Source organism: Coffea eugenioides, unplaced genomic scaffold, assembly GCF_003713205.1.
Source record: "Coffea eugenioides isolate CCC68of unplaced genomic scaffold, Ceug_1.0 ScVebR1_910;HRSCAF=1669, whole genome shotgun sequence".
Taxonomy (NCBI): domain Eukaryota; kingdom Viridiplantae; phylum Streptophyta; class Magnoliopsida; order Gentianales; family Rubiaceae; genus Coffea; species Coffea eugenioides.
Genome location: NW_020864790.1, coordinates 24,677 through 48,853, shown reverse-complemented (window position 1 = coordinate 48,853; position 24,177 = coordinate 24,677). Strand labels below are relative to the sequence as shown.

General features: G+C 36.1%; 2 protein-coding genes and 1 non-coding gene across 3 annotated transcripts; 1 reads left to right on the top strand and 2 right to left on the bottom strand.

The window, feature by feature from the left end:
• Positions 1 to 7,099: 7,099 nt before the first annotated feature.
• On the top strand, positions 7,100 to 7,462 carry LOC113759089 (glycine-rich RNA-binding protein 2-like). The gene has a single exon (XM_027301695.1). The coding sequence runs from the start codon at positions 7,100 to 7,102 to the stop codon at positions 7,460 to 7,462; it is 363 nt and encodes a 120-aa protein (XP_027157496.1).
• Positions 7,463 to 12,516: 5,054 nt separating this feature from the next.
• LOC113759088 (glycine-rich protein-like) lies at positions 12,517 to 12,990 on the bottom strand. Its single transcript, XM_027301694.1, has 2 exons — positions 12,900 to 12,990; positions 12,517 to 12,734 (listed from the first exon to the last, which is right to left on the bottom strand). Exons 1-2 carry the CDS (start codon positions 12,988 to 12,990, stop codon positions 12,517 to 12,519), a joined length of 309 nt encoding a protein of 102 aa, XP_027157495.1.
• Positions 12,991 to 17,496: 4,506 nt separating this feature from the next.
• On the bottom strand, positions 17,497 to 17,603 carry LOC113759092. The gene has a single exon (XR_003466971.1). It is a non-coding gene; the product is annotated as a small nucleolar RNA R71 (small nucleolar RNA).
• Between the last annotated feature and the right edge of the window lie 6,574 nt (positions 17,604 to 24,177).

Below are 24,177 nucleotides of genomic sequence, written 5' to 3'. Positions count from 1 at the left end.
GGCATAATTTTCTCCACTTTAAAAGATATACTTTCCTACAAATGCAAAAATTATAATCACATAATAGTCATTTCCAAGTTAAATGAGAAAAGAAGTGCTTAAACCACATATATTTATCTCAAATGTAGAAGGACTTTGAACTACTAATGGTATGGAACTTGTTACCCCTTGGATAAAATCGAAAAAAATTAAAAATTGTTGAGGCAAGTTTGCAATTTTGGACAAGATTTTGGAAAAATTTTGAATTTTAACACAAGTCCAACATTTGCAACTAATAAGTCAATCACATACAATATATATAATCTCAATTCTCCCCCTACACTTAACATGCACATTGTCCTCAATGTGTAAAAAGGAAAATCAAGATAAAGAAAGTAATACTCCCCTATGATGTGATTGAATATGAAGTTTCAAGGTACGTTGTTCGCTTGTCATCATCGCTTCATGAGTTCCATTTGATAACCATTAGTGATATAAACCTACAAATGGAAAATGAGAAACAAAAGTGATAACAAAGGCTCAAGACATCAAAACGGCGATCCGTAACTTCAAGCCCTTGTTTTGGTGATGTACCTATAAAAAAATACACAATAAGCAACTCAAGGTACAAGAAAATATATGAGGAAAAGAAGAAAAAGAGAATCAAGGAAGCTGCATTTTTTTTAAAAAAAAATGCTCAGAAAACGCGATTAGAAACGCGCCTTAAGATCGCGTTTTGTAGGCGCGTTTCTTCCCAAAAGTTGCAGTACTGAAAACGCGGTTCTGTGAGAAAACGCGACTTTAAGTCGCGTTATAAATGGCGCGTTTTCATCTTTAATCCAGGCAACAAAACGCGACTTCCATCAAAACGCGACTTCAAGTCGCGTTTTGAAGGCGCGTTTTCTTTTCTGCAGGTGCAGAATCGAAAACGCGATTCTGTGAACACGCGACTCAGAGGCGCGTTTTATTAAGAAACGCGTTTTCTGCTGCGAATTTTAGCAGAAATTCAACTTTTGAAAATTTACAAATAATACCCCAATTTCCCAAAATGCATCATAGATCATTTGTTTGCTAATATACTCAATGCATGCACATGTAAAATGATCAAAACATGCATTTTAACCCCTTGTAACGAATCAAAAACAACAATTACTCAAATCGAGGGGTTGAGTTCCTTGATCAAACTTCGCCTTTTTCACCTCATTTGGTCACTTTTGCTTCCATTTCCAATACCTACAAATGAAAAATAACAAAATAACTCAAACACATACTTTAAACATAAAATCACCCCAAAATAACATAAACTTAAACAAACATTGGGTTGCCTCCCAATAAGCGCTTCTTTATAGTCAATAGCTTGACTAGTTCACCTTATTTTTCAAGGAGGCTTAGTTAACGAATAATCCACCATTTTAAGCCGTGGTGGATCATTAAAAGGTGACTTTATAGCCAAAGCCACATGATCTAATGATGTGAGAAATGAAAGTGACTTACCTATCCCAAGTGTTCCATAGATATTACCTTGAATATGCACCACTTGAGAACTTACCAAAGGACATGTCATAAGAGTATCTTGGGCAGGAATACCTTTAGAACCTATACTTTCGCTGCACTCCTCAAGAGGGGTGAAAAATGAGTCATTAAAACTCAGCTCTTGAGGCTCAAAGTTAGTTCCAAAGATATTATCATGTGAAATGGACATTTGCTCATTGAAACACAATTGAGATTCATCATTTTCATCCAAATGCAATCCATTTTCACATACAACATTTCCACGATTCATGCTAGAATCATTTTGCAAATTATTAGAAGAAATAACTTCACACAATGCACTCAATTGCTCATGTATTCGACCAAAGTGAGAAGCTAATTCATCTATTCTTTCTTCAATCCTATCAAAACGATCGGAAGTTGCATTTGCTAGCTTTTCTAAAGCTAACTCCCAAGATGGCTTAGAATCATTAGCTACTCTTTCTATTGCCAACTCCCAAGATGATTTTGATTCATATTGGACACTTTCAGGTTGGTGATCATAAAAATATGAATTATCACTATAAGTACATTGATTATTCCAACCATAAGCAGGAGAATTGCTCCAATTAGCACTATATTGATCAAAACAAGGATTGTAATGCTCTAATTTATCATAATAATCCACATTTTGTGCTTGCATACATGTATTAGTAACATGACAACCTCCACACAAGTCACAAATCACATGATAAGAATTAAAAACATTAACATTCCTCCTCTGCTCAATTTCATGCATCATGGTGTCCATTTGAACTTGTAACTTAATTACATCAAATTTTGCCTTTAAGCACCTTAAACCATCTTCAAAAGACATACATTCAGTAAATTCTTGGTTACCTCTGTTGAAGGAGCTTTGCACTTCATAACCATCCATTGCCAATCTTGCACTTCTCAAGCATTGTCCTCCAAATTGACCTACCCTCCTCATTACCTAAAATTGCTTTTAAACAACTTAAGAGCAAAATTAGTAAGAAGACTAGGTGATAAAACACATACACATATAAAATACTAAAATAACAGAAAATAACATTCACAATATAACTAATATTATGTCTAAACTAATAAAGTTGCTCTTCACACCGATATTGCCAAATCTTCCCCGGCAACGGCGCCAAAAACTTGACGGGTATTTTACATACGTGCAAGCTAAAAAATTACCGAATTACACCCGTTCACTGCAAGTATACAGATCAACTAGTAGTTTAGGGTATATATCGGGTCGATCCCACAAGGAAGACGTGAACAATTACCGGTATTACTAAAGCTTCTCTATTATTTAGACTATCAATGAATTATAACAAATTTAACCTACTGAAATTATACAAAATAACAAATAAAAGCTCCTTAGGTTGTGGTATCCCTAACTACTCATGCAAGTGCTATATTTGGATCATTAATTACTACATCTAGGCTAGTTATGGTGTAATTTCCTTATGCATTTGAATCCTACTTTCGTAGTGAATCAATTATACTTATAACTAATCCATACCTATTCTCATGGTTATGAAATTAGCTACAAGTTCATTTCTTCAGTGAAATTACATGAAATGAATCACTAAAAACCACATAAGTGCACCTCTACTTTCGTGAGTGTACTCCCTATGTTTAGCACTTCTTGAACTAGTGTTAAATCTCAATTTTCATTGCAGAAACAACACCTTAAATAATCACAATCAATGGTACCAGATTAATCATGATTTAAAGAGCCAAAGTGCTAAATAACTTGCTCAAATCATAGCAGTCAAATAACCAAATAATAAACACTAACAATTATAGAAAGGTCAACCAAACCCAAGGCTTAAACTTTAGAAACACATAATGAACACAAAATCCAGAACTTGTATATTAACTAAACTTGGAATCAAATACAAAAGATAAAGAGTTTGGAAGGAATACAACCCTTGTCACATGAGCTTTCTTCCTTGCCTTCTTCATCCTCCATCTTCATCCTAATCTAGATAATAAACAAGAATGGAAAAGCTACACTACTCTATACTAAGCTAAACTAACACTAGGGAGATGAAAGAGCTACATTTCTGCAGCTTCAAGCTTTCTCCCGTAGCTCTCTTCTATTTTTCTGCTATGGACTCCAATCTCCCCTTCTTGCAATGAATTTGGCTCTTTTATGATGAAAGGTGGTCAAGAAATGAGGATTACATCTCCCTTTTACAGCTGGGAATGTTTCTCACATGTCTAGCATCCAATGTGAGTTGGTGGAGGTGAAATTGAGTTTTATGCATACAGAGCAGCCTTTTCTGACCACAATCCGGCCAGGAATCCGGCCACAAATCCGGCCACATTCCGGCCGGATTGCTACAGTGACCATTTGGTCACTTCTGGTTCAATTTCCAGCTCTGCTCCGATTTTGCATCAATTTCCACTGAACTTTTCTTGATGATAAAAGCTGATTTAGCTCTTGACCAAAACATAAAAATTGTATCCCTTTGAGTTAGCTTTCCAATGCATCAAGAATCATCTCATTTGGATCTGTGTAGGCTGAGAAATGACCGAAATACCCTTACCTGCTCATTGCCCTGTTCCAGTTTCGACCAGTAGAAATTTGCTATTGTAATTCGGCATTTTGACCTGGAAAACCTTCAAACTGGATTTAGATCTCTTCACCAAAGTTGTAGATCTATCTCTTATCTTCAAATTGGTTCAAGAATCATCTTAATCCGATCATTGTAACTCAAGTTATAGCCGAAATACGAAAATGTGTCAAAACTGTCAAAATACACAAAATCCAAGTAAAAAATGATAAAAACCTCATTTAATCACTTAAAAGCATTTTTCACCAATTATAGCCAAAATGATTCATATTCTACCGATAATATAACTAAAGTGACTAAAAATAATATAAAATATCATACAATTATTACGTAAATTAGTCACTTATCAATAGCCATCACTACAAAGAGATTTCACATTTAGTAGTTACCCTATTAGCAAGCGTAAAGAGAATTGACAATTAGTTATATAGTTCTAGACAATTCTTACTTCTTTTAAACCTTGTTGCGAATTTCATAGGTTACTATTGCAAAAAGAACCAAATTATTGGTAGAGCTGGATAGATATGGGTTCATTGTCCTTTTGGCAGAAGAAAACTTCCATAGATTCACTGCACGACGTCATATTCCTAATTTTCGTAAATTGACGGAGTAGAAACAAAGTTCTAACACGGCTGTCTTTCTTTTTATCTTTTGTTTCTTTGATGATAAATCATTATAATATCATTAGTTATTATCTTTGCATTGTAATTAAATAAAAACTTAAAAAAACTTATATGCAAAATGCTCTTTAGGATTTTGATAGAATCTAGGGAAAAAATCCTCTCGTTCCGTCCTTGATCAAGACTCTGTCGCAGACAAGTTTAAATTTTTCACGAAGTTATTTGCAAATTTGTAAGCATGAGGCATGGTCAATCCTTGATTTCTTTCCATGGATGGATCTTTTCACTTCAAAGAAGTAGGGTACACTGCCTATATCTTTCCTTTGGGTAGGCAACTTCTAGTATGCCTCTCTTGGTTGCTATGTACAGTGAGTTTTAGCTCAAAATTATCCATCACTAGAAAAAGTCAACTCTCGAACTTACTTTGGACAAGATTCGTAGACGGTGGGGTTTCATGCATACGCAACTTGGGTCAATGCTGTCGAGATTTTAACATCTCTACCTATGATAGTTGGAGGCAATTTACGAGCTAAACTATGAGCGTTAGAAGTCTGGAAGATTTTACTTCTTCCTGCTACACATGTACCTTGCCATATTTAGTGTTCTAATGTACTTGTTTGATTGTTTGCTAGCAGAATTATATAAATTTGTGTCTACTTATATTAACATCATGGGTTGTGTATTGATAGGTTTTACTCTCTTTTAAGAGATTCTTCTCTTCTCGAATTGGCAATTGGAGTATGCATAGAAGTAGTATCGTGGGTTGTAATTCAAATTCAAGGGACAAATTAAATAGCATAACATACCAAGAATTAGCATTTAACCATCTATTGGTTCAAAAAGACAAGACATAAGTGCGATACTAATTTATGCCACAAGAAGTTTAAAGTACATGGCTTGCAATACTACATGGTACTTGTCCATTGTAAAAACTAGATATTTCTAATATATTTTAGGACTTATTGTTTTTTTTTTTAATAAACAGCAGGTTTTGAATTCAGTACCTCCTAATTATAATCCCTATCACTGTACCACCTAACCTAATCCTCCTTGCTTTTGTGATGCAAATGCCACTTTTCTTGGATCCATTCATGAATCACCAGATTTGACCTTTTCTTCTATGTGAATTTTTTCTTACTCAATAATATGTTTGACATTCTACTAAATGTAATCAAAGTCACTCCAAATTCCAAATTGATTGACAATAATGTCTCAACATATTCTTGAATATGGGACGTCAACGTTATCCCCTCCCTAATGGTCAACTTCTATCTCTTAAGACATAGAAGAGAATAGAGTAAATGCTTTTGGCATATGTGTCTATTTCTTTAGTTGCCTTAAAAGGGTCTGCAATTTATGATATTATGGAATTTGTACTAATCAAAGTAATATTCTCTTTAACGCCCAACCACATCCCGGGCCGATGCCATGACCCATTTGACGGCAAGTGGCAAACATTTTCCTATAAATAGAGGTCAATCTACACAAGTTTTCTCATCCTCCTAAAATAAATTGTGATTATATAAAATAATTTGAGCAAAAATGAGTTCCAAGAAATTTCTTTTCTTTTGCATTTCCTTGGCTTTAGTTCTAATGATTACCTCGCAGGTGGCCGCTGGGGAGTTGGCCGAGACTTCCAATTCAGTTGACAATTGTAAGAATTTATTCTCCAATTCCCCAATATTGAAACTTCTCGCAATTTGATCCACTTATCAGAATAGGGTTATACCGTAGCTCATGGTATCATAATAGAGAAATTCCATCTTGTCTTACCTGTCTAGGTTTTTGTGTAGCATATGTTAATTTAAATCTTTGGACCACAGAATTGAACATTTCAATTTATGTATATAATTTCGGTTGTACATGTGACGGGTCGGAGTACTAAGAAACATAGCTGACCTTTAGATACACGTTCGATAAGCTGCACATTTAGGTGTCAAGCCTTTCCTGAAGCAAGACTTGGGGTGTAATACTGGTTAATACATGTTTTCTCTTATTCTCAATTCGATTAATTTTCCTTCTAGTTACGCCGGTTGCGTAATTCTTATTTTTGCATAAGTATGGATATACAACATGTAACTTTTAGCCAAGTTTAAAACTTTAATTTTATATGTATGACCTACATCCAAGCGTACTATTACGAAAATTCTTAATACTGATAGTGTATAAAAAATTAATTACAAGAATTATGTTTACTATAATAAAATTCTCTATAAGTTTGTAGTGATTAACCATGTTAAGAGAATTTGTAAAAAGAAAAATGACACTAATTTTGACACGTTCGTTGTAAGACAGAATTTCAAATGATAATGATACTTAATTGATATGATATGCGTTAACCAAAAGCATGCACACAAATCTGTTCAAAATTTACTATTCAAAATTGATACCGAATTAATTAACGTGCATGCCCTATTTATGCTCATTGCAGCCAAGACAGATGAAGCAAATGGCCTAAAAGAAGCCAAGTACCTAGGTGGCTATGGTGGGTACCCCAGAGGAGGATATGATGGTTATCCCGGAGGGGGGTATGGAGGGTATCCTGGAGGAGGTTATGGGGGATACCCAGGTGGTGGATATGGGGGCTATCCAGGAGGAAGGTATGGTGGATATTCTGGGGGTGGATATGGAGGGTATCCTGGGGGTGGCCGTGGTGGTTATGGTGGAAATTGCCGCTTTGGTTGTTGCGGCCGTAACTATTATGGTGGGGTTGCAAGTGCTGCTACTATCCTGGTCAGGCTGTGGATGCTGAGCCTCAGAACTAATAAAGCCAGCTCCTAGCAAGCTCATGAATGCTTAAGCAAGCTCACTGGTGATATATAGCAGTACTTAGTAGTGTGAAGTGCAGATAAGAGCTTGATGAGTGATGTAATATGTGTAATCATGTGTGACTTCTGTGAGCGCTTTATATGTAATGGCAATACATTTTCATGCAATTTGAAGATGGTTCTGTAATTTTCGACCATAGAAGACTGAGTAATATTAGTATTCCATTAGAAGTTGGTTTATCTAAATGAGTTACCTATTATCAAATTGCTTTTTATTGCTGTTTTGGGTATGCTTAATCGATCAATCTAATACAAGTATTTGCGATAACGCATTTGACGAACTGAATCTTCTTAATTTCCTGTTCGGTTATGTGTTTACCTTACTCATGCACCTGTCTGTCAGATATAGTTTATAAGCTGAAAGAAATGATAAAACCAAATATTTAATCTAGCCATGGAAGAAATATGTGAAAGTTACTGATAGAACAGAATTTGTTTACTTAGTTTCAAGATCTAACTCTCTCAAATATGTCAACCATCTAATTGACTAGTTGACTATGAGAGATTAAAAATTGAGCTATTGTGGAATGGGAATATCTGTTATGAACTTGGTGCATAAGTGCCCTCAAAACACAGACATGTGGGCATCACTTCTGGGAGACCATCCTAATCACCATTCTAGAGGGCTCCAATTTTGTATAAATCAATAAAACTTAAAGTTCAAGAGCTCAAAACACTTAAGAGATACTTTCTACTACACTACAAAATCTGAAGTATATTTTGTTAGAGAATTATCCTGCAAGAAGCCAAAACTTGGCGCGCAGTTTCACTATCCCAAAAGAAAATTTGAAGTCCACATTGTCCGCGTGGGATACGAATGGTATCTCTGCATTCTATGAAGTATTGGTCTCTAATATATTCTATATATGATATTATTGTTTCTGTAATGCAATTGCTCCAGAATTATATTGGCTGTTGAGAATTTTTTCTTGGCAAGTATTCGTGCATTGCAAAGTTTGACATGTTCTTCATTTGTTATATATTATCTTTAGTGTAAAGATGTTTGACTTGTTATGCAACTTGGAATGAACATAATCAAGTCACTCCAAATTCCAAGTTGATCGACAATAATGCTTGAAATATTCATGAATGTAGGACATGAATTATTCTCTCCATAATGCTCAAATTGTTTCTCTAAAGAGATACAAGACAGAAGACCAGATTAAGTGCTTTTTGTATATCTCTATTCCTTTAATTTCTTCAAAGGGATTGCAATTTATGATAGTAAGGGCTTTGTATTAATTACAGCAATCATCTATTCAACGGCCAACTACATCATGGGCCAACGCGATGCAAACGAGTCAAGTCGAGTCGAGTTTTGACCTAATCGAATCGAGACTTAATTTAGTTTTATCGAGTTTGAATTCGATGAGCTACTAATTTAAAACTCGAGCTTGAAAAAATAAAAAATAATTATTTTATTTTTTAAAAAATAAATAAAATAAATATTTTTTCTTAATAAATAATAAAATATTAGAGATATATATGTAAAATAAAAATAAAAATATATATACTCAAACTCGCGAGCTTAATATTTTTGAGTTTGAGCTCGAGCTGGAATTCGATTTGGCCATCTCAAGTTCGACTTGAGTTCGATATTAATCGTGATCAACTCGAGTTTTGACTCGAGCCGCTCGCGAGCGGTTCAATTCATTTATAGCTTTAGCCAGGACGCGAGTGGCTCAATTCGTTTATAGCTCTAGCCAGGACCTTTTTAGCGGTTCAATTCATTTATAGCCTTAGCCAGGACGCGAGTGGCTCAATTCGTTTATAGCCCTAGCCAGGACCTTTTTTATGGCAATTTGGCCTTTATAAAATAGAGATCAATCTACTCCAGCTTTTTCGTCATTCACAAAAATCAGTTTCAATACTTAAAATACCTTCAGCAAAAATGGGTTCCAAGACACTTCTTTTCTTTTGCATTTCCTTGGCTACAATTCTAATGACTAACTCAGAGGTGGCAGCTAGGGAATTGGCCAAGACTTCCACGTCTGTTGACAATTGCAAGACATTTATCCTCTACTAATTTCTGCTTTTCTTAAAGGACCACAAAATATATCATAGTTCAAATTATGTACTTATATTTCAGTTATACATGTAAAGCATTGGTGTATTAAGACACAAATCTGAGCTCTTTAAAGTATAATAGACGTCAACTAAGGTGTACAAGCAAGCGTTCAAGGCTTCCCTGACGCGGGACTCAGGGCATAGTGGGTGGTCATCTATGGCAACGATAAGCCTACCTACGAGTTGGTTGCATTTAACCATTTTAAAGACAATATTTGATTTTCTTGGCACATAGTTTAGAAGGAAAAGACTTCCAATTGAGTATAAAATTATTGTTTTGGTATTCGTTAAACTAAAAGCATGTATAAAAATTAGTCCAAATATGAAAATTTCAAAATGTATGACGCCAAATGAATTAATGTGAAAATGTCATTTCTAGATTACAATAATAAACGTATTTATTATCCTCAGTGCAGCAATGACGGTTGACACGGATGGCCTAAAAGAAGCAAAGTACCCTGGCTACAGAGGGTACCCTAGAGGAGGCTACGGAGGTTGCCCTGGTGGTGGATATGGGGGACTACCCAGGAGGAGGTTTTGGGGGATATCTTGGGGCTGGATATTGTCGCATTCGTTGCTGCGGCCAAAGCTATTATGGTAGGGATTGTAGGTGCTGGTCATATCCTGGTCAGGCAGTGGCTTGCTGAGCCTGAATGCTAACAGAGTGAGCTTCTAGCACCGCCACTAATGCATAGAGCTTGGGAAGGGATGTAATATGGACTGAAAGTATTCGGTAGTTTGAGATTTCTATTATGTGTCTCTTTTATGAGCACCTTTGGTGTAATGGCAAAATAATCTCATGCCATATGAAGTCATTTTAGTGGCATTGCACTAAAACATGTGTAATTTTTGTAGTCCAAAATACAACAAATTCAAGACTAATTTTGGTTGATTCATCTGTAAGTTAGTTAACCATTATCAAAGTGTTTTTTTTTAAAAAAAAATTTCTATTTTGGGTATACACAATTAACTAATCTAACCCAGATATTTGTGGTAATAGTTTTTACAAACTCTCTGTCCATCCAATTTTGTTATATGTTTAACTAAAAAATAGATTAAAAAAAGCCCTTACCCTACCTCCACCTTCTCGGTCAAAATTAGTATACGAACTGAAAAGAAATGATAGAACGAAATATTGAAGGGTTAATTACATACAACCCCCTCATGGATTCACAAATTGCTACGTGATCTTTTTGACATTTCAAAAAATGTCCATATAACTCTTTTGTAGTTTCATGTAAAGTAAAAACTTAAAGAAAAGCAGTCTTTGTAAAATCATCAGTTGAAATACTGCTTATACTTGAGCACTTAACCGAATAGTGGTCCGATCATTTTACATAAAATCAGAGAGGGATTATATGGATAAAGACAAATATCACATGAGAGATAAAGTAAATATTTATGTAAATTATGGGAGATTAACTGATACTATAATTTTATCACATTCATTTCTGGAGTATGTCTGGTTGAATTGACATAATCATTTGTTCTTTCTGTTTATTTTTAACTTTACATAAAAATATAAAAAAAGTTATGTGAATACATTGAATCCCTACAAGAGTCGTGGTAATATGGAAAAACCCAGGTGGAGTCATGTGTAATTTACCCAATATTTAATCTGACCATACAAAAAATTCATGCTAAAAGCTCAAGTAGATGTTGTTTTGTTTACCTAGTTTCACGAAAACGTCAAAAATCTGTTTGACTAGTTGACTACGAGAGATTGAAGATTGATGTCAGCTATACAAAAAAGTAGTAGAGTACACAGAATTTGAGGCACAAGGATGTGTAACACTTGTGCATGAGCATGTTAGGTTTTCAAGAACCATATTTTGGATCAGCATATATGAAGGGTGATGCGACAGCCAAAAACGCGATCCGAGTTGAGCTGTGGCAAGCTGAGCGAGCTGAGGGTGACCGAGCTAACTGGAAGGAAGCGAGCGAGCTATCCTGCAAGAAAGAGTGAACGGCGGGGCTAGTTCCCCGGAGTAGCTCCGACGATCAAGTCAGTAAGAGCTTGTGAGTAGAGTAACCGTATAGAGTACTGTAAATAGCATACCTTGTGCTGCCTTGTGGTGCTGTATTTATAAGCTTGTGGATAGTAGTTTCCTTATAGGACCATGAGTCCTAGTAGAGAGGGGGTCTTTCTAGGGTTTCGCCTGCCAACTCCGAAAGGTTCGGGGGTCGCAGCCCACGAGGCCCATCCCGCTGAGAGGCGGCGGCCACGGCCGAACTGGCGCCCCTTACACCCGAACTGATCTGTCCGAGCTGACAGATCACCCAATCCGAACTGACACGTGGCATTCGTAGATTGCCCCTACTACAAAGGGGTCCTTTAATTGATTGTAGTTTGTCGTTTTTCAATATCAGTCACATGACTATCTAATTTCATAAGCTTTAATAACACAATATAGTAAATAAATTCAGAGGACATAACTTTGTTCATTGCTTGAAGTTTGTTGCACACAACTGTCTCTAGTTCTACTCGTAAATGATCGATCATAAACCGACCTTTACCTCTTTTATCGTTTCTTTTTCCTGTCTGAAAGGAGTCAAGACTTAATGTAGGTTTTCGGAATCTCTAGGTGAAATCTCAAAGTGTTAAAGAATTTCTAAGCAAATACTACTTGAACAATTATGGGTATACTTTACACAATGATGCATGTGAGTGAATCCAAGTAGAAGTGCTAGCTGTTCAAAATTGAAGCACGCATAAGATTTCACTTTCATCCTATTGAAGTAGAAAAAAGTACATCATTATATGCAATAATTCATCTAATGGTGAATGGATACCACTGATTAAGTTCTTATTTTCATAACACAGTACATAGTTTTTGTACATATAGACTCTTAATTTGCTCCAAAGGCATTGAAGCATCAGGATGCATAAGAGCTGGATGTTAGTTTTGCGGTTCAGTTTCTGGCTTAGCATCCACAGCCTCACCAGCAAATGTACAGCACCTGCACCCATAATAACCTCGGGCCACAGCAACCATAGCGGCATCTGCCACCACGGCCACCACCACCATAACCACCACGACCGCCACCATAACCACCATCTGGGTAACCCCCATATCCACCTCCAGGGTACCCTCCATATCCACCACCAGGGTATTTGGATTCTTCCAGGCCATTAGTACTCTTCTCTGCAGCATTGGCTGCAAATCGTCACAGGATCGTGTGCAGAATTATTAGTTAGTGCATGCATTTTAGCAGGAAAAAAAACCGTCTTAGAGTAAATTATGTTATGCAAAAATGTCTATATTTTGTAGGTATAAGCTTGTTGAAAAAGGAAAGAATAAGTTCTTGAATGAATAACTTACAATTTTCGGCCAAATCCCTGGCTGTCACCTCTGAAGCAATCATCAGAACTACCACCAAAAGGCATAGGAAGAGAATTGCCTTGGAACCCATTTTTGTTTTCCTCACACACCTTGGTTTATGAACTGGTATTGAGAACAATGAGAAGGATGAGGAGGCTGGAGCATTCTCTTCTCTATTTATCTATGTTTTCAGAATCGGACTGGGTATCAACTCAGTCGAGCTCAGGGGTCAGGGGTCAATAGGTTCAACCAGATTCGATCAGGGTTGAACCGGATGACGTCATAAATAAAAATTATTTAAAAATTAAAATATTATATGTAAAATACCAAATAACATGTTAATATTAATAAAGGTATATTCAAATATATATTTGATGTTTCAAATATATTTAACAAGAAAATACAAAGAAATTAGAACAATCAAGTAGCAATTTATATTCTTTAATGAGCATTAATAAGTTTAGAATTAAAATTATGAACTTAATTGAAAAATAACACCAAACTTTAAGACAACAATTATAAAGTATGAAATATTTGAGGTATATGAATAATTTTTAACAACCTAGGGGTCAAAACATAATATTAAAAATATTTTGCCTTTAAAAAAAAGTAAAAAAAAAAAAAGTCACTTGATTGATTCTTGTTGGTGGGATGGACCGGCGCGGTGGTGAATGGCAGAACCCGAGTGTATTGACTGCAAACGTGGCACATGGTCAACGGCTTTGGGTTTGGCAGGTCCTCTACACCAGGTTCTTATTTTTCCGGTCAAACCGGGTCAAACTCGATTTTTGACTTGGTTTGATCGAGTTTTAAAATATCCGATTTTTAGAGTTAATTCGGATCGAACAGTTGGCTTGTTCCCGATTCGATCGGTCGGACCGACTGATCTTGTCCGAGTTTAAAAACAGAGCTATTTATAGGTAGATTTACGTAACATGGTTCTCAAAGAGGGAGAGATAAAAATATGCATGGAAATGTGTCCACCCCATAATTTAGTTGGCAGCGGAAGATGGCTGCAATATTTGATAGAATATCCAACTTATCACAACTTGGATATCCTGTTTGGATTTTATATTCTAGTGGCATTATTCAAATCCATGGAGGGAGATAGTCAACCATGTGATCAATATCTATGGCCCATGTATAATGGCAGGATTCATGAATGGACGTACATCACTAGTACTACTAGTAGGAAGTTAAAGTATCGAATTAATTGTCTGTGACTTTTATCACATACACTAGAAACATGTATACAGAGTGCTCGGGGCGGGGGTGGGTCATCCATCCCACATCGATAGATTGTGGGGTAGTTACCCTGGATTTAAAGTCCTCAACCGCACTTCCAGTTACCAATTGGCTGGATGGTATTGGTTTGTGGGTTCTACCTTAGATTGTGCTTGCACCAGGATTTCTATTACCTCCGAGTGTTCATTTAACTTTGTTGGGTGTTTTCAGTAATTTCGATTGTTGAAAAAGAAACATGTATACAGATGTCAAAAATATTTGTGCACTTGTTACATATAAATCTTCAAGACAAATCGTGTCGCTACTCAATGTAATCACGAATATGTTTGCAAAGCTACTCAAATTCAGCCAAAAAGTGGCAAATTCATACTTTTTTTTTTCTTAACTTTAGTATGCACATTCTGCATTTGTGTAAAAAAAGCCATTGAAGAATTTAAAATTTTCAATTTGCTCAGTTTGGAACCTGTGACTTTTTATTACTAGTTTTAATAAGGATTAATAATATTTTGCTCCCTTGGAGTAGAGTTTGTGATCATACTTTTCCCTCTAGAATGAAAAAATTATACAATCTTGTCCTCGTTAACACTAGATATTAACTAATTTATCAACACCAATAAAAAAAAGTGATTTAATGACTAAAATGCCAATGTTACTGTGATGCATGGCCAGAAACACTCAGGTGATACAATGTGCAAAGAAACAACAACAGAAACAAGAAATAGGATCGAATAAGGAGAGGCATCTATAGAAATTAGTATAAAGCCTGTTTAACACTCTATTACTCAATATTAGGCCATGTTCTTACGGTATCATCAGTAAATCAATGAAAGAAGGGCTGCTGATCATTATTGGAATTCTCTCGAGAGTTTTAGTTGTGAGGTTGCAGTTTATGTTATACTTGTTTCTTTTCCCCCTTATGTTTTACTTGTTGGTTTTAAAGAATGTTAAGTTTATTGCTAAATGATAAGTGAATATTTAACGTATATTTTGTACAAGTTTGGCATGAACTTTTGGTATGTTTTGAGAAGATTAAAGCCATATTTGAACTCTTTTGGTGATAATTGATTAAATATTGTTTAAGTGCTCAAAATTTGATAAGTAAGAGGATTAATGTGTTAATTTTGTAAAATTATGAAGGATATTGATATATGGAATTCATGCACGAGATGAAGGAATTCTAAGAATTGTCCTGAGGATAAAGTACAAGAGAAACTAGGAGCAAACATGAAGAGAAAAGAGAAAAAGTTAAAAAAAAAACTGAAAATTCATCAGCACAGATCCGAGCTCGGATCCGTACGAGTAAAGGGCGATCCGAGCCCTCGTCTGTACTTCTAGAGTAATGTATCCGAGGACAAACGATCCGAGCTTGGATCCATCAGAGAAAGGCCTCGGATCAGCTTTGATCCGAGCTCGGATCAGCTTTGATCCGAGCTCGGATCATTCTTCACCCCTCAGATCCGAGGTTCGGATCTGCTTCTCTTTTCTGCAAGTGGCACAACCATTTTTTCTCACTTTTCACACAACTTTCAAGCTATCTTAAGTGAGTGAATTCGGTGGCACATGCTTCTGCAACAAAAGGGAAGACAAAATGAGTTAAAGAAAGTCAAAACAATATTTCTTTTGACTTTCTTTACAAAATCTGAGTTGTTGGAATCATGAAGAAAAAAAAAGGTGTCTTTCTACCACCTTTTATGCAGAAACACAGGGGAGAAGCTAGAGGACCTTACGTAGCTAGTTTTCCTTCTTATAACTAGTTTCTCTCTAGTTCTTTGGTGAAGCATTTTTTGGAGTTTTCACTTGTAATCATCTTGTACAAAAACATAGCAGAAATTGGAGGGCTTCACTATTAATTGGCTAAGCTTTCTTTTATCTTTCTTGTACTTGTACTTTATGATGTTTTGTATTAATAAACTTGTGAGTTTGATTGTTAAATCATTCATGAGTAGTTAAACTTCTTAATCTAAGGAGTAGATGAAACTAATGGTTAAATGATATGAATTGAATGTGATTTACACTTGTTATATCTTGTATTAACTTGTCTACTTGTGCAGTTGTGATTACTTGTTATTGATTGATCACCAATAGCATGTTTATAGTTGTTATTGTTCAATGAGAATTGGTAGTAACAATGGAAACACATGAGTAGAACTTAAGTTGTATGTTCATGAAAATAGAGATACACTTAAGTGGATTACTTAGCATTTCATGAAAGAAAACAGAGTAGTAGTAGTATTTCACCATGAAAATAGGGAAAATTGAACTACTCTAGGCCATTTCATCATGAGAATGAGACTTGGTAATATTAGAAATGAATCCCTGGTTAAACAAGAATAATAACAAGAGGTAAATCTGTTCATTTGTCTTATTTATACCATAAGTGGAAGCTACATCCCTAGATTTATTCTTGAGTGAAAATTCTTCATTTGCATTTAGCATTTGTTAAACTAGATTTGTAGATCAGATTTGTAGACAATAGCAATATACTTTCTCTGCTCAAATTCATTTGTAAGTCTAAATAATAGAGAAAAATAAGGGCTTAGTACTTGTTCAATTTGCTCATCGTGGGATCGACCCGATACATATCCTACATTACGATTTCGGCCTGTATACTTGCAGTCAACGAGTATAAAATCGGATTTAAACTTGCATTGATATAAAAATTCCGTCGAGTTTTTGGCGTCGTTGCTTGGGAGCGGCAATATTAGGGCCTAATCATCTCTATTAATTTAGATATTTTCATTGTTTTTATTCAAGTTGTTTATAGTTGATTTTAATAATTAAAACTGTAAAATTTCTCTTGTTTTTATTTGTAGTGTATGCACCGATCAAATCGAGAAGTTGAACTTTTCGATCCTGAAATTGAGAGGACACTACGGAGACAAAGGAGGAATACACCACATCAAGAGGAACAAGAGGTTTGGCAGCCGATAGAAGAAATCTTGATAGAATTACCATTTGAAGAAGAAATGGCGGAAAATGAACCAAATAGGTGAATTCTACGAGATTTTGTTTTACCGGAAACACAAGGTTCTTAAACTAGCATTTAAGGCCAACGGTAAATGCCAATAATTTTGAGATTAAACCATCACTGATTCAAATGGTACAACAATCTCAATATAGAGGTAATGCTACCGAAGATCCAAATTCTCACTTGTCAAAATTTCTTGAAATCTGTGATACAATTAAATTTAATGGTGTTAGTGATGATGCAATTAAACTTCGATTGTTTCCATTTTCGCTAAGGGACAAGGCCAAAGTTTGGCTACAATCTCATCCTCGTAACACTTTTACAACTTGGGCTAAATTAGCTAAGAATTTTCTTAATAAATTCTTTCCACCTGAAAAAACTGCTAAACTCAGAATGGATATAACTAGTTTCTCTCAACAGAAAGGAGAGACATTGAATGAAACTTGGGAGCGCTATCGGAAATTGCAACAAAGATGTCCTCATCATGGTCTACCAGATTGGCTAGTAGTCCAAACATTTTACAATGGTCTCACCTATCCAACAAAGACGCATGTAGATGCGGCAGCGGGAGGAGTACCAATGGGCAAACGAACGAGGTAATACAAGGAGAACCGTAGGTATGCTTGAAGTAGATACCTTGAATATGTTAAGTGCAAAAATGGATAATGTGGTTAAGATACTTAATAGGCACGTTGGTTCTAACTCTAATCAAGAAGTAGTTGTTGCATGCTGTACTACTTGCGGCGGAGATCATGATGATTCTATGTGTTCTAGCAGCGAACAGGTTCAATATCTCAACAATTACAACCGTCCAACCAAAATAATCCATACTCCAATACCTACAATCCAGGATGGCGTAATCACCCGAATTTTGGATGGAAGGATCAAGGGAACCATCAAAGACCAGTTAATCCACCGGATTTTCAACCGAAACAACCATTTTCGGAGTCTAAACCAGCTTGGGAATTAGCAATTGAGAAGCTAGCAAATGTATCAAATGATAAAATTGAAAAGTTAGCCAGTGTCACTACTCAACGGTTAGAAAGAATTGAAGGAAGGATGGACCAACTCACCAATATGTACAGGAATGTTGAGGTCCAATTAGGGCAAATAGCAAATGCGGTTAACAATCGCAACCAAGAAAATTTACCTAGTAAGACTGAAGTGAATCCGAGAGACCATGTCAATGCAATCATTCTTAGAAGCAGTAAAACGGTTGAAGGACCTAATTTTGGAAATTCAGGTGGTGAAAAAGAGAAGGAGCAATCAATCGAAGGGGAGAAAGAAAGCCGAAATGATCATGTTGTCATTGATATTGATGCACTTCCTCCCAAATTAAATTCTCAGTTAAATTCTAATGTGATTCCTTTTTCTCACAGGTTGAAGAAAGATGGACAGGATCGGGAGTTTGAAAAGTTCTTCAAAATGTTTAAACAATTGCGCATTAACATTTCTTTCATTGATGCTATAACACAGATTCCCTCTTATGCACGTTTCTTGAAAGACATTATGTCAAGAAAGAGAAAAATTGTAGATAATGAGATGATAGCATTAACGAAAGAGTGTAGTGTATTGATTAAAAACAAACTCCCTCCTAAATTGAAAGATCCGGGAAGCTTTTCTATTCCTTGCACAATTGGTCAATTGCATTTTTCTAATGCTTTATGTGATTTAGGTGCAAGTGTGTTACTCTTGCCACTATCGGTTGCCGGAGGCTGGGACTTCAAGAGCTAAAAACTACCAATATCACATTGCAATTGGCAGATCGGTCAATCACACATCCAATGGGTATTTTGGAAAATGTGCTCATAAAGGTAAGACAATCTATAATACCTGTGGATTTTGTTGTCTTAGATATTGAGAAAGATGTGAGAATGCCAATTATTCTAGGACGACCGTTTTTAGCCACCGCACGAACTATAATTGATGTGGAAAAAGGTAAGCTTATATTACGGGTTAATGGTGAGGAATTGGAATTCAATTTGGATAATAAAGAAAGGAGTATAGAGCCTACTGCTCTTGTTTCTAATATGCCATGTGATGAAAAGATTAACCAAGAAAGGAACAAAGAAGTTAAATATATAAATGTCCTTGGTACTAACTTTCATGGTGTAGGAGCAAGGGAGGAGAAGATAAGGATGGAAGTTGGCTTAATAAATTCGCCATTCCATGAAGAAAGTGGAGAAAAGTTGAGCCAACTCGAAAAGGACAAGCAAACTCCACTCCAAGGTAAAGTCGAGTCTTTCTATGATAAGTCTAATACTCCTCCTTGGCATTTGAGGAAATTGGACTATGGAAATCAATACATGGCTCACCACATGGTAGATTGGCTCGGGAGTTTCGACCCATGGGAAGAAAATCGCTCCTTAATGTTCTAAAATGATTCAACTTTTTGAGTCGAGCCAACGACTATAAACAAAAACGCTTGTTGGGAGGCAACCCAATAATAATATTGTAGTTGTGTGTTTTTATATGTTTCTTATACTTTGGTGTGATTTAATTGACTAATTAGACATATTTCACTTGTTTGTAGGAGGTACCGGAGTTTCATCATCCATTTTGGAGGCACAATTGAAGAACAAGTGTAAAAAGGGAGGTTTTCTTACCAAATTGTACTTTAAGTGTTTAGAATTACCATTCATATATACAGTGTGCATTTCAAGTATATTCAAGTGAGTTTTGATGATAACATGTTTATAAATGCTCATGGACTCATTTGATGTGCATTTAATACCCAAAAGTGCCATTTTGGTGTAAAAATGCAAAAATGATCAAAAAATCTCACCCCTCGATTTGGAATGTAGATGTGTTTGATGTGTTTTGAAAGGTTGGATATTGTGTTTATGGTATATTACATGTGCGTGGACGGTTGGAATTGATAAAAAGTTTATCCAAAGTGTGTTTTGGAATTGGACAAAAAAGGGAAAAAAAGTTTGAAAAATTACAGTTTCTGCAATTAATGCAGAATTGTGATGATCCGAGCGCGGATTCAGAAAACCCAGACGGATCCGAACTCGGATCCTTTGAAAATCAAAAATCAAAAATAGGGGATCCGATCTCGGATCCAACAAAACCCAGTTGGATTCGAGGGATCGGCTAAACATCTGGAGCAGCGGATCCAAACTCTGTCGGATCCGAGGGCTTCCAGAAACGATCCGAGCTCGGATCGGTTCGCGATATGAGCAGAACCACGGCCTCGGTTCCTCATTTTCCAGCTTTCATTTTCCCTTTTCTAACCGAAACCCTAATCCCTTCCTCCAATCTTCCATTTCATCCAGTAATTATTCAACATTTCACCATTAAAACATCTTCCAACTTCTTATGATCATAAACCCTAAACAATTTCATTGTAAAAACATCAATTTGAGGGGGTTTCATCTCCAAAACTAGAATTAGGGCCGCACTGTAATTCTTCCATTTCGTGGTGAATTTGGGCTTGTTTCTTCATCACTTTTGCATCATTATCATCCTCCACCATTAATCCACGCGTTTGAGGTAACAATTTGTCATTTTCTTGGAGATTTTATAATTCCCAATTTTACATTTTTCTATTTTTGGGCATATTCTGGTAATTGCTAATAAGTTGAAATTTCTTGATACATTTGTGCTACATTGTGCTTAAATAGATTGTCACAACTATTGCCATGCTTATTTTTGAGAGAATTGTGAATTTGGTGATATTTTTGAGATTTTTTCTCAATTTTTGGGCTTGAGCATTTTAGTGATGTAGACTTGTGAATGTTTGCTTTCATTAAATATATGAACTTGTTCCGAGGAGTATAAATCACTGTTGTACCAATTGAAAATGATATGCTATCATTAGAGCAAATTCCATTGGGTAAAAGAGTGTGTTTATGATTAAGTTAAGCACATTGAACCGCTTTGCTTGAAATTTCTTGTCTCTTTGAGTTATTTTGCAATTGTTTTGAAGAATTGGAACTCACTTGTATGCAAGTTGGGATTAATATGTAGGTATAACAGAGTGTTCTGCATTTCTTTGGGAAGGTTGCTAGACGTTGAGAATTGTGGATGTTTTGGTACTACATATGGAAATGTGGCTTTACAAGAATGTTCCAAATCCGATGTTATAGCACATTGTCATTGATAGTCTACTTTACTTTGACATATTATTCCATTCTTTCAAATGGCTTTAATTCTCAAGTGTTGGACTTATTCTACATGTCATGACATCCTTGTTGGTAATATTCATTTTAAATGTGGGAATTGGATTTGAGAGGTGTTAGGAAGATTATTTGCTTGAACTTTGGTAATTCTTGGCAGGGAGTTTCGTCCTTTTACAAGGGGAAACTCTGCCAAAATTTTCTCAAACTTTTAATATGCATTGATCTTGTTCTTGATATAGGCACGATGGTTCGCACAAGAAGGGCTATTATTCGTACACCTTCGCCGTTTTCGAGTGAAGAACACACACCTTTCTTGCATGAGAAGTCGCCAGTGGAGGACTCTCCTTCACCTCAGTCCCCACCTCGTTCTCGCCGAAAGACCGCGTCTACTAGCCGCGAATAGCCGCTTCCTGACTATGATACCACGCGATTCACCTCACTCGAGAATCAACAGTGGTACGAGGCCAGTTTAGATAAGGAGATCATTATTGGAAAACATTTGGCACCGGAGGTGGATGACCACTATAAGATCTCCACGGCATTCAAGGGACTCGGATGGGAGGATATACTACAATTGCCCAAGCATTACTATCCCAATCTGGTCCGGGAGTTCTACGCCAATGTAGAAAACAGACAGAGTCACAGTGGCAACCTCATCGTCTCCTGGGTTCGAGGCAAGAGAGTGGCTCTCAATCGGGATACAGTGAGAAAATTCATCAAACTCAAAAACGAAGGAGTTGATGTCCAGTTGACTAAGGAGTTCAAGGCACGTGACCCTTGATAGGTGGGAGAAGCGGTAGCACGCCTAAAGGGTCAATATAGGGAGCGAGAAAGTTTGAAAAAGCTCACCGTATATGTCGACTCCTTCGAGCCTAGATACCACTTGATATTCTCTCTTTTTGCCTTCAATATGGTACCAAAAAAAAGTGGAAAACGAGAGCTTCACAACAGTGACCTATACTTCCTAGATAAGATGATGCATGGTTTGGGTGGGCAGCAAATTGGTATTCCACTACCTAGCATCATCATTAGCTACATGCGGACCACTGCTCGAATGAGAGCTGGCGAAACCTGCTTTGGATTCCCTCGCCTGCTTTCCCTGATTTTTTAGAAGCTCAAGGTTTCTCTTGGAACCGAGCGAGCCATTGTCACTAGGGTTACCGAGGAGGTCAATGCCTCAATCCTCAAGTTCTTGGGTATCCCTACTGATTTTGGAGCTGCTCTGGTTCGAGACACTTGAGAAGTTTCGACTTCTGCTGAGCCCCCACATCACACTCAGCAGGAACCAGTAGTTCAAGAGACGGAGGCACAACAGGCTCTTTCTCCTCCCGTTCCACGACCTCCACCTCCACCGCGATCCAAGTGGCAAGAGCTCCTCAATGCCATTTGCTGTATGGAGACACGAGTCGTCGAGCGCATTGACCAGACAAAGAGGATGATGACAGAGCGACTTGACAGACATGATCGCCGTCTTCGTGCGATCGAGGATCATTTCCATATCCGCCAGTCACCTACTCCGCCTTCTCACCACGAGAAGAGCAACATTGGTACATCACAGGTCCTCATGGAGTTGAGGAGGCAGTAGACCCTCGTTCCGAGCAGCCATGAAGATCTTTAGCTGATTACATCTTTTGTTCCTTTATTTTTCTCTTATTGTGTTCGGTTTAAACATTGTAGTTTTCTTTTGGAATACCTTGTGCTATTTATGATTTTTCGTACCCTTTTGTTTCATTTTGGATAGAATTTCGATGTTCAGGAGGATTAATGGTTTCAATTTACATTACCATTTCTATTGAGGGGAGTACTAGTTTCTTTTACCTTCCTCTACAATGAGAACATTGTCAAATTTAAGTGTGAGGGAGGGATTACTTTATCTTATGGATGATTGTGTCTTGAAATGCATGATTTTAGTTGTCTATGGCTTAAAAATGTTGGAATTATATTTGAAAATATTTTCATGTGGTTAATTTTCTTGAAATTGAGGTTGTTGGCAGGGAGTTTTGTCCATTTTTATGGGAAAACTCTGTCAAAATTTTTCTAAAATATTTTTCAATATTTCAAATTAATGGCCAAAATGTTCAATTTTAAGTACCTAATTGTTCCACTGGATAAAATGTTATATGTATATTGGGAAGGTTTAGTCCTCATTTTGTTTGGAATGAATTATTATGCAATTAAGATTTTTACATTTTAGAAAGTATATTCGGTTAAATAAGAAAAATTATGCTTAGAATTTTGCATGTTTAATGATATTTCTCATTTTACTTAATTTTATAAATAAGTGATTGATATAGTCAAGACAAGGCCAGATTTTTCCTTTAATTATGCTTAGAGGGAAAAAAAAGATTGTTAAATTAAATAAAAGAAAAATATATATATATTGACATTATTTTTCTACTCCAATGATTCACAAACTGAGTAATCGGGGGTTGGCATTTACAAATGTTGGCATTCGCGTAAAAAGATATTGGAATTAAGAGTATGCTTAGCAATTTAAATAAGTGAAATGTTGAGTAACCGAAAATCTTCACCTAAAAGTGTTGATTTTCGCGTAAAAAGGCGTTTTCACTATTTAAATAAAATTAAGTTTGAATAAATCCCTCTCAACTGTTAAGTTTTGATGGTCATGGGATGAGGAAGGCCATAGAATTGACTATGTAATTTACTTATTTGTGGAATTAGGACAGAATGAGGATTGAGTTGAATTTGTTAAAATTAAGCCATAATTATTTTTCTTTAATTGAATATTATGAGTATTTAGTGTAATCTGAGTAATGGCACAATGATTGGTTTCTAGGTTTTGAGGAATTAAATTTGACAAATGTATATATATATTGTTTTATCTCTTGAATCATTGTGGTAAGTTATGTGTGAAATTGCTTGAAGACAAGCAATGATTCAAGTGTGGGGGAATTTGATAAGTGAATATTTAACGTATGTT

Bases quoted from the DNA above. Each gene is read 5' to 3' on its own strand.
- LOC113759089 (XM_027301695.1), top strand. From the start codon at position 7,100: ATGCTCATTGCAGCCAAGACAGATGAAGCAAATGGCCTAAAAGAAGCC.
- LOC113759088 (XM_027301694.1), bottom strand. From the start codon at position 12,990: ATGGGTTCCAAGGCAATTCTCTTCCTATGCCTTTTGGTGGTAGTTCTG. The intron at 12,735-12,899 runs GTAAGTTATTCA...GACGATTTGCAG, and splicing joins CAGGGATTTGGCCGAAAATT to CCAATGCTGCAGAGAAGAGT.